This window comes from Zonotrichia leucophrys, chromosome 6 (assembly GCF_028769735.1).
Source record: "Zonotrichia leucophrys gambelii isolate GWCS_2022_RI chromosome 6, RI_Zleu_2.0, whole genome shotgun sequence".
NCBI classification, from domain to species: domain Eukaryota; kingdom Metazoa; phylum Chordata; class Aves; order Passeriformes; family Passerellidae; genus Zonotrichia; species Zonotrichia leucophrys.
Window position 1 is genome coordinate 4,200,030 of NC_088176.1, and position 10,261 is coordinate 4,210,290.

General features: G+C 46.0%; 1 protein-coding gene across 2 annotated transcripts; it reads left to right on the forward strand.

Moving 5' to 3' along the window:
• The first annotated feature begins 26 nt into the window (after positions 1–26).
• Positions 27–10,261, forward strand: IKZF5 (IKAROS family zinc finger 5). 2 transcript variants are annotated; one of them, XM_064716256.1, is made up of 6 exons: positions 27–93; positions 2,452–2,520; positions 3,367–3,460; positions 5,373–5,535; positions 5,861–6,043; positions 9,015–10,261. In XM_064716256.1, the coding sequence occupies exons 4-6, from the start codon at positions 5,403–5,405 to the stop codon at positions 9,956–9,958; spliced, it is 1,260 nt and encodes a 419-aa protein (XP_064572326.1). In that variant the 5' UTR covers positions 27–93; positions 2,452–2,520; positions 3,367–3,460; positions 5,373–5,402; the 3' UTR covers positions 9,959–10,261. The 2 variants fall into 2 exon arrangements, with proteins under 2 accessions (XP_064572326.1, XP_064572327.1); XM_064716257.1 differs by having other exon boundaries at positions 2,452–2,516.

Sequence of the window (10,261 nt, forward strand, 5' to 3'; positions counted from 1 at the left end):
GCGGGGCCGGGCCGGGCCGGGCCGGGCCGGGCTGGGGGGAGGCACAACAAACATGGCGGCGGCGGGAGGCGGGAGCGGCGCGGGGCGGCGGCGGTGAGTGCTGCCCGTCCTCCCCTTCCCGCTTCTTTCTGCCCTTCCCTCTCTTTCCCGCTCCCTTTCCCTCCCTCCTTCTCCTTCCGGGGCCTCCCTGTGCCGTGATGGAGCCGGGCCGGGGGCAGCGCTTGGGGAGGGCCGCGCTGCCCCGCCGGGAGCGGGGCCGGGTCAGCGGCGCAGCCTTGAGGCTGCTGCCTTGGTGCGGGGCTGAGGGACACGGGAATCAGAGAGATCGCAGAAATTACAGAGTGGCAGAAATCACAGAGTTCCTGAAATCGCAGGGTCACTGTAATCGCAGAATCACAGAGTGGGTGAGGTTGGAAGGAATCGATCCGGGGCCACCTCCCTGCTCAGGCGGGGCCATCCCCGGGCACACGCGCAGGTTCTGGGGTGTCGGCACTGGGGGAGACTCCGCACCCTCTTCGGGCAGCCTGTTCAGCGCTGTCACTTCATAGTAAAGAAGTTTTTCCTCGTTGAGGTGGAACTTGGTGTGCATCAGTCCCTGCCCGTGGCTCTGGTGTCACTGCTGGTCCCCGGAGCAGAGCCTGGGCCTTGCTGGGACACCCGGGGACACCTGGGGACAGCCAGGGCTGAGCGCCCTCCCAGCTGGGGCTCCTCTCCAGGCTGAGCATCCCTAGGTCCCTAAGGCTTTCCCGGGCACGGAGATGCCCCAGTGCCTTCAGCGTCTTCGCTGCCCTTCCCTGGATGCTCTCCAGAGCTCCGTCCCTCTTGTCCCACGGAGCCCGGAGCGGGACACGCGGGTTTCTGGGAGGTTTCCCGTGCCCGTGTCCCTCCCCACTCTGGCATGGGGCGGAGGAGGAGGAGCGGGATCGAGGAGGTGTTCGGGGTTGGTGACAGGTCACGGTGGCCACCGAGCTGTGATTCACTCCCTCCCCACCGTCAAACTCCTTCAGGAGGACCGGGAAGGGCTTGGATGGAATTTGGATTCCTTTCTATGTTTATTTATTAGCTATGGAAGAGATGGAACAGAGAACACTCCCCGTTTTCCCCGGTGTTCCTTATTAGAAGGTGGGATACATATGCTCACAGTAAATTGATTTTATACTGTATACATGCTCTCATGGATACTTTATGCTCTTACAATTACTGCAGGATTACTTCTGACTGTGTGTATGAAACAGCTGGCTGTGCACCATGAACTGCTTTCTTCAGCAGCATTATTTAGGGAGAATGTTTCATCCTGGCTGTTCTTTGACAGCAAAGTTAGCTCACCTCAGTGACCCCTGCTGAGTCCAGCAGCTGTGCCTGGGTAGAAGATGAGTAACCAGTGCCCTGCTGGTGCTGCGGGTGTGTCAGCAGAGCTCGGGTAACACCCGGTGTGCTCAGCCCCTCCCTGTGTGTGAAACACGAGCTGGGCTGCTCAGTTTCTGCTAATTAGAATTGCATTTTCTGCTTTGCAGGGGTGACACAGCAAGGATCAGATGTGTGTCATCCTCCCCTGAGAAGGAGAGCTGCTGGCTGTGTAGCTCTGAAAGATGCCACATAAAATGACAGAAGTGTTTGAGCACACAGATGGGAGCTTTGGGTCATGTTCAAAGTGTGGTGTCTTCCCTACGCTGGTGTAAAGAAAAGGATGAGTGTTCTCAGGGTAAATCAATGAGGTAGAGAAAGGAAGTTTTATGCAGTTGATCCTTAACCTGTTTATGAAATTTTATGCCATTTTCTTTCAAAATTAAATGTTTTATAAAAGCAATCAGTGCAGTCAAATAAGGCTGAGAGAACTGGGGTTGTTCAGCCTGGAGAGGAGAAGGCTTTGAGGCGACCTAATTGTGGCCTTTCAGTACATGAAAGGACACAAAACAAAGATGGAGAGAGACTGTTACAGGAGCTTGGAGTGACAGGACAAGGGGAAGTGGCTTTAAACTGAGAGAGAGCAGGGTTAGATGGGATATTGGGAAGAAATTCCTCCCTGTGAGGGTGGGCAGGCCCTGGCACAGGTGCCCAGAGCAGCTGTGGCTGCCTCTGGATCCCTGGCAGTGCCCAAGGCCAGGCTGGATGGAGCTTGGAGCACCTGGGACAGTGGGAGGTGTCCCTGCCATGGCTGGGGTGGCACTGGGTGGGATTTAAGGTCCCCTCCAACCCAAACCATTCTGTGATTCTCTGAAATAAGTTTTAGTGCCTTACCCAAAGGCACACACAGATCTCCTCTGCTAACACAAACCTTTGGTGTTGTTTTGAATGGTTTCATTTTAAATTGTTATTTCTTATTATAATTCATGGAAAGTTGGCCTGGTCAGGACTCTGTGTTACACTGTCCTGTTTTTCTTTTCATATCATCAATATTAGAGATATCTTTAATATTATAATTAATTTCCTGATCTCTTTGTTTTATTGCAGGAGACACCAACAAATGGAACACAAATTAACTTAAGCCTACAGGAGGCTGTGACACCTGGAAGAGGGTAGGTAGGTAGATACATAAAGATGTGTTCTGAACTAACTTAATGATGATAATTAATGCTGGGAGTTGAGCACACCCAGGTAAGATGGGAAAGAACATCCTCATGTGGATGCCAAAAATGAACAAACATCTGTAATTTGGATACACAGGAGAAGATATTTAAATGTGGTCTGAAACTCAGAACTTGAGTTCCTGTAGGTAACCTAAGTACCTTTTAAAAATAAGGAATATTCTTATTGAAATGGTAGCACTGTAAATTATTTCTGATTATAATCTGCAGAAATAATGTGACAGACTCATTCTCCTTCCACATGTATCCCAAGCTCTCTCTTCCCAAATTCATTGTGAATTGGGACTTTATAGAGATTGGTTATTTACACTCCCCAAAACCAGCCTGACCACTGATTTCTGGGGAATATTTTAATGATTTCAGTGCAAAATAATGGACTGGAATAAGACTTTTACTCAGGATAGGAAAGTCAGATTTTGAGAGTACTGTGAAACATTGCTTTGTCTAAGGCTTCTTTCCAGCTTTGCTAATCACCAGCATTCAGTTGTTTCCCACATTGCAGCTCCCATAACTGACTGCCCCAAATCTGGGGTTTTTTGGAGCCAGGTGTTTATTGGAAAACAGAAGTGAGCCAGAAGTGTCCTTCAGGTGACATCCAGGAAGCAGAGGATGCAGGCTTTGAAAAACTTTGACTGGAAGTGTGATTGATTTAATAAAATTTAGAGCAGCAGAGTGTTAGATTCCTGTCTTTCAAACACAAATATTTTTCAGGTTTCTTTCTTATAACTCATAAGTTACTGGGAATAATAATGGACTCACATTTTCTTTTTATTCCTTCTAGGAAAAGTGGAGAAGCTGTGCTCTGTGCTTTTTATCTGACGTGTTGAGGTACATTTTGGAGCATGTTTGCTACTTAGCAGGGAACTAAAATTCAGGTATGATCCTTTTTTTTATTTTTAAAAATGCAGGTTGATTTTTATTACTATGTGGTTTTTATTTTAAAATCTTATTTACTATTTTATTATTATATAATTTACCTGTAGCTGAAAGGGATTTCCCCATAAATTGTATTTGGTGATCTTTAATGAGTTAAACATTCAAAAATTAATATTCTTAGGGTTGCAGATTTGCTTTTTGACTCTGTGTAGTGGGTCTAATGCTGGCCAAATGCCCATGCATGCACTAAAAATTATTTATTTACTCATTTCCTGCTGTGAGATATGGATTAGGAGGGGGAGGGCGAACCAGGCTCAAAACTTTAAATGGCATAAAGAAAACTTTATTAACACAATTAAATAAAAAATTATAAAATCAGAACAAACTTTCAGAACACTTCTCCCCCAGCACCCTCTTTTCTTTCCCATAGATAATCTAAAGAGACAAAACCTGGAACTTTCAGTCAGTTTACCACCTCTAAAATAATCTTTCTTCAGTCCACCCAGGGAGAGGAGTCTCTCTGGCCATGCCATGGAGGCTTCTCCACAAGAAGCAGTTCTCTTGTGGCAAATCAGCTGCCAGGAAAGGAAAATCTGTTTGCAGTGTGAAAGTCCCATGAGTTACAGCTTCCCCAAAGGTGCTTTCATGGGCCATGATAACTTATGGGGCACTATTTTAGGGATGCATAAAAACAAAAGTGCTCCACTTTTATCTCTGGGAGCAGAGGTTTTTCTTCTTCTATCTCTGGGGCAAAGTCTCTCATCTCTCTCTGTTCAAGGTTCTTGTTGGGTTACAGCTTTTCAGCATCCACACACTCCAGCCTGAGTGTCCTTCTCTCAGGGGCTGCAGGTGAATGCTGCACCCCCCCTGCACTTCATGAGCTACAGGGAAAAAGCAAAGTCTGATAGATCAAAATACATCTTCACCATAGCCTCACAAAAGAATTTCAGCCCAAGACTAAGGCATCTCCTCAATCCTCTCCCATCTAGAATTTGACTCCTCCTTCACTGCCCTCAGTGTCTGTGTTGTTTTCTCCAGGTGTCTTCACCTTTTCCTTTTCCTGACTCGGGAGAGAATTGGGGTGTTCATGTGCAGGGGCAGTCCTGGCAGCACAGCCTGCTGGTGGCAGAAATCCCAGCCTGGCCATGAGTGTAGCCATGATATTTTCTGAGAAATCCCTTTGCCAGAATTTTCCTCCTGAGAAGCTGAGAGGCCTCAGGAGCACAATGTAAACATTGATTATCTGCTGCTGTGGAATGCAATGGGTGCATCTGGGATTGGTCTCATGTGCTTGTTTCTAATTAATGGCCAATCACAGTCAGCTGGCTCAGACTCTCTGGTCAGTCACAAGATTTTATCATTATTCCATTCCTTTCTATTCCTTGCCAGCCTTCTGATGAAATACTTTCTTCTATTCTTTTAGTAAATAATTTTCTTTTAATATAATATATATCATAAAATAATAAATCAGCCTTCTGAAACATAGAATCAACATTCTCATCTCTTCCCTTGTCCTGGGACCCCTGTGAACACCACCACACCTGAGAGGCCATCAGCCCCAAGTCCTCACAGCCCATCCTTAAATGTGTTCTCATAGAGGCGTGTTCAGCTCTTCTAAGTGGTTTAAACTGGTGTCACTCTTCAAACTAGCCTGCTGATTGGTTAACCAGTTGTCAATCTTCAAATCTAGCCAGCTGATTGGCTCTTCAAACTTGGCCGCTCATTGGCTCCACCCAGTCCCCACAGGGAACCACCCCCTCAACTGAAAACCGGACTTTGTTAAACGACGACCCTCAAACTGTGTGATAAAAGTAATTCTTCACTTAAAATCCAGCCCAAAACCTGAACTTGTTACTATGAATGCAGCCAAATTCAATGACACTTGTGTTCTGAAAACATTTTCCCTTCTAGGCACGAGAGGTTATAAATGAAAGAGTCAATATGGGGGAAAAGAAGGCAGAACCGTTGGATTTTGTGAAGGATTTTCAGGAATATCTGACCCAGCAGACCCACCATGTCAATATGATTTCTGGATCAGTTACTGGTGACAAGGAAGTAGAGACTCTCCAGGGAGGTGAGTTTTTTCCAGTACCATAAATTTGATATTTTTGAGAGTGACTTCAGTGTTCACAATCCAGGTAATGCTGCAGCTCCATGGAAGCATTTCTGATAGTCATTTTTGTGTCACAAAGGATGTGTATGTAGTGTGAAGATTCCCATAAGGAATCTTCTCATTAATCAATTTGACAGAGGAGGCAAATTGATTACCTTTGTTTTAATCAGGGCATGTTTTTTATAATTCTCTATATTTAAAGACCAAGGGCTGAGAGAAGCAAAAGCTCTTTGGCAGATGGCATCCCACAGATTGTTCATTAAAATCTGTGTTGCATTGTTCACAGCTGGGACAGAAGGTGATCAGAATGGCCTGGATCATCCTTCTGTTGAAGTTTCACTGGATGAAAACTCAGGAATGTTGGTGGATGGCTTTGAAAGGACTTTTGATGGGAAGTTAAAGTGTCGATACTGTAACTATGCCAGCAAAGGAACAGCACGGCTCATCGAGCACATCAGGATCCACACAGGTATGGGATCTTCTCTGCCTGCCTGGGGGCCCTTGGGGGTTTACTCTGCATTGGGATTTCCATGGCAGCAGTTGGCAAATTCATCCTGCTCATCAGTCACATGACAGGGATTTAGAAACTGAGCTGGCACTCGAGATAGGAAGAGTAAGGTGATCTTTCATTTCAGCACCTGAACACACATCAGATCCTTCAGGCACTTCTGACATTGCAGACCTGGATCTGTAACTCCTAGATCAGCCTGCCAAGGGAAAATCAGAACTCCTAAAGTGCTGCCTTACAAAAGTGTTGGCTGGCCTGTTATTATATGTTACTCACATTAACTTTTTAAAAAATCCTCAGAAAACTTTGTATCTATAAATTTCATTTGATAGAAGAACAAAGTTCTGCATGTGCACAGGAGATGATGGTCTCCCTGGTCATCATCCCATCTGGAAGAGAATTCTTAACAATAACAATAATTAGTAATAATTGGTGGGTCTTTATAGTCTATTTTTATAAAGGAGTGCCATGTACCTATTTAAAGTGTGCAGATCCCTACTGACATTTATCATTATAAGTAACTATATGGGAGTAAAGTTTAGCATGAAACCTTCAATGTAAATTGAAGGGCCCTAAAATATTTAGTTTTTCTGTCCTGAGAAAAGTTAAAAATGTACATGTTCCTACACAGAGATTTATAGGGCCTTTTCTTCCTCTGTTGTTTAGCCATGAAAATATTCCTGTTCTGCACAACATTCTAGATGTGGCAGTACAAAGCATAGTAATAAAAATAAAGTTATTGGTAGAATATTCAAATGTGAGGACGTACCATCAAGTTTGTGTCTGGTATCAGGAGTGAACAGAAAAATTATCAACTGTGGCTTGTTAAAGAGCATTTGCCACTGCTGGATGTATAAACCTGAAAAGCAAAACTCTCATAAAAGTTTAAATATCCTGAACTGTTCTGAAAGCTCCAGCTTCATGGCAAATGACAGAAAACAAAAAATAGGTGCTTGTGAACTCTGTCAAGTGTATCACCAATACAGATGACTTCAGGGTGTTAAGCAGAGCAGAAAAAATTGTGTCCTGCAAAGAATGAAAGTTTTTATAGGTTTCCAGTGTGGTATGGACTGTCCCAAAGCTTTCAAGTGTCTCTTTTCAGTGTTCTTGGGTAGGTGGCACTTTGGGACTTGCCTGTTGTAACTGGGATGTGGTTGTAGCTCTCTCAGGTACAGTTAATCTCCTCAGATTCTCACTTTGTTGGGTGCCATTCCTTCCACACAGGAGCTCCCTGGGTGCATTTTGGGGAAGCTGGGGCTCCTTCACTGGCCCTGCAGTGTTGGCTTGTTTCAACAGGGCACAATGGGGTAGGAAATGGCAACCAGCCAGAAATCAGTTCTGAGGTTCAGATTCTGAAGGACCTGGTAAATTCTTCTCTTGTATCTTCCAGAACAAGAAAAGAGTTCTTTTGGCTTGGTTTTCCTGGTTTGGTTTGGTGTGGTTTTTCACTCAAGGGAAGAAGATCCAAGGCCTGAGTGTTGTTTGCCTCAGAGGCTGGCAGGGGGCCAGGAGATGCTGCTTGTGCTGTGAGGGCTCAGATGAGTCAGCACTAAGGTAGGGAAGTGGCAGCTGCCTCACAGCCTCAGAGCAGTGTAAATAAACAGGTACAGCATCCTGGACATCTGCCAAAGGAACTGTGACCAGGCATGATCATGCAACCATCATTATTATCATTATTATTAAGTGCAGCCTCCTGCAGGATTGGCTTCATGCTGAGCCTGACAGCAGGTAATGAGTAGTTCACCAGCTGTACTGTGCTACATGTGATGCAAAACTTTTATCTCTGTGCAGCCAGTTTAGAATGAAATCAGATTGGCAAACTCCCTGCATTCACACAGAGTTTGCCAATCTTCTCATACCATTTTATCAAGTCTCCAGATCTTTACTCATCCTTGTGTGTATGAGTGCAGAGAGATGCTCATGGAGAAATCATGGTTTTGCTTGGTGCTAAGAAGGTACTTAGAGGTAGCACAAAGATTGATTTCTTTCCTCTTGGACAGCCAGTGATGTAGGGGGAATAAAAGAAATCTATTTGGTATCTGAGACTGTGATTCCAAACTCTGGAATGCTCATCAGTCACATGACAGGGATTTAGAAATTGAGCTGGCACTCGAGATAGGAAGAGTAAGATGATCTTTCATTTCAGCACCTGAACACACATCAGATCCTTCAGGCACTTCTGACATTGCAGACCTGGATCTGTAACTCCTAGATCAGCCTACCAAGGGAAAATCAGAACTCCTAAAGTGCTGCCTTACAAAAGTGTTGGCTGGCCTTGTTATTATGTTCTTCACATTAACTTTTTAAAAAATCCTCAGAAAACTTTGTACCTATAAATTTCATTTGATAGAAGAATAAAGTTCAATATGTGCAAAGGAGATGATGGTCTCCCTGATCATCATCCCATCTCCCTTCTGGAAAAGCACACAGCTCTCCAGGGAATGCCTGGCTTTTATTTTCTCTTACAACTCTTTAGCCACAGGATCCTTTTCCAAAGCTCAGTCCTTGAGTGGCTGCCTGTGTGTGTGGGTTATTGAGGGTGGTAGTTGCAGGGTGTTTAGGAGTAGGGGTGTTTGGAAGGTCCCAGAAGGATACCCTCCCTCAGAGTTCTCCTGAAGAGCAGTGACATTTTGGTGGTACAGACATTGCTGTGCCCTGCATGGCTGAGGGGGAGCTGGCACCACACAAACATCGCTGCACTCAGTCCTTGGCGCTGTTGCTGCAGTTCCCAGGCAGGTTGGTGCGTTACCCTGATTGCCCTCAGGATTTTTCTGTGTGCTGGTGATCCCTGGGTGGGGCAGAGCTGTCCCAGGACACCCAGCTGAGCTCGAGGCTGTGACTGAAGCTGCAGCAGCGGCTCCCAGCGAGCCGCACACAAAGCCTGTTCCATGTGCTCCGAGGTGCTGTGGGCTAACCTGTTCTGATTTTCCAGGGGAGAAGCCACACAGGTGCCACCTGTGTCCCTTTGCCTCGGCCTACGAGCGTCACCTGGAGGCTCACATGCGGTCCCACACCGGGGAGAAGCCCTACAAGTGCGAGCTGTGCTCCTTCCGCTGCAGCGACCGCAGCAACCTGTCCCACCACCGCCGGCGCAAGCACAAGATGGTGCCCATCAAGGGCACCAGGTCCTCCCTGAGCAGCAAGAAGATGTGGGGGGTTCTGCAGAAGAAGACCAGCAATTTGGGCTACAGCAGGAGAGCATTAATTAATCTGAGCCCGCCCTCCATGGTGGTGCAGAAACCAGACTACCTTAACGATTTCACCCACGAGATCCCCAATATCCAGACTGAGGCGTACGAGGGCATGGCAAAGAGCACTCCAAGCGGGGGCTTGCCAAGAGATCCACAGGACCTCATGGTGGATAATCCTTTAAACCAGCTCTCCACCTTAGCAGGACAGTTGTCCAGTTTGCCACCTGAAAACCAAAATCCAGCCTCTCCTGACGTCGTTTCCTGTCAGGATGAAAAGCCTTTCATGATACAGCAGCCTGCTGCACCTGCAGTAGTTTCAGCTGTGTCAGCAAATATCCCTCAGAATTCCTCTCCAACCAGCCCTGACTCCCGGCCCACACACAACCAGAGGAACTATAGTCCCGTGGCAGGGCCCAGCAGCGACCGCAGTGCCCACACCAGTACTCCCAGCATCAGCAACAGCCAGCCCAGCACTCCAGCTCCAACCCTGCCAGTGCAGGACCCTCAGCTCCTGCACCACTGCCCACACTGTGACATGTACTTTGCAGACAATATCCTTTACACCATCCACATGGGATGCCATGGATTTGAAAATCCTTTCCAGTGTAACATTTGTGGGTGTAAGTGTAAAAACAAGTACGACTTTGCTTGTCACTTTGCAAGAGGCCAACATAATCAACATTGACTGAGAACATGCTTTTCTTTAGTTTTTTAACATATTACAGTCTATTTTTCATACTTGCTGATGGAAAGCTTGCACATTCCCATAAGGAATCTTCACATTAATCAATCCGACAAAGGAGGCAAATTGATTTCCGTGTTCTTGTAAAACTTGCCAGGGAAATTTTGTATCAGATTCAGTTGCTGTTTTATATGTAGCCTTTCAAAAAAAGTCAAGAGTGCTGTAAGGGTTGGAATGCATTTACATGCTGTGGTTGCTAAATTTAAGTTGCTTGCACTTAATCCCAATAAACATTCTGCAAGTGGA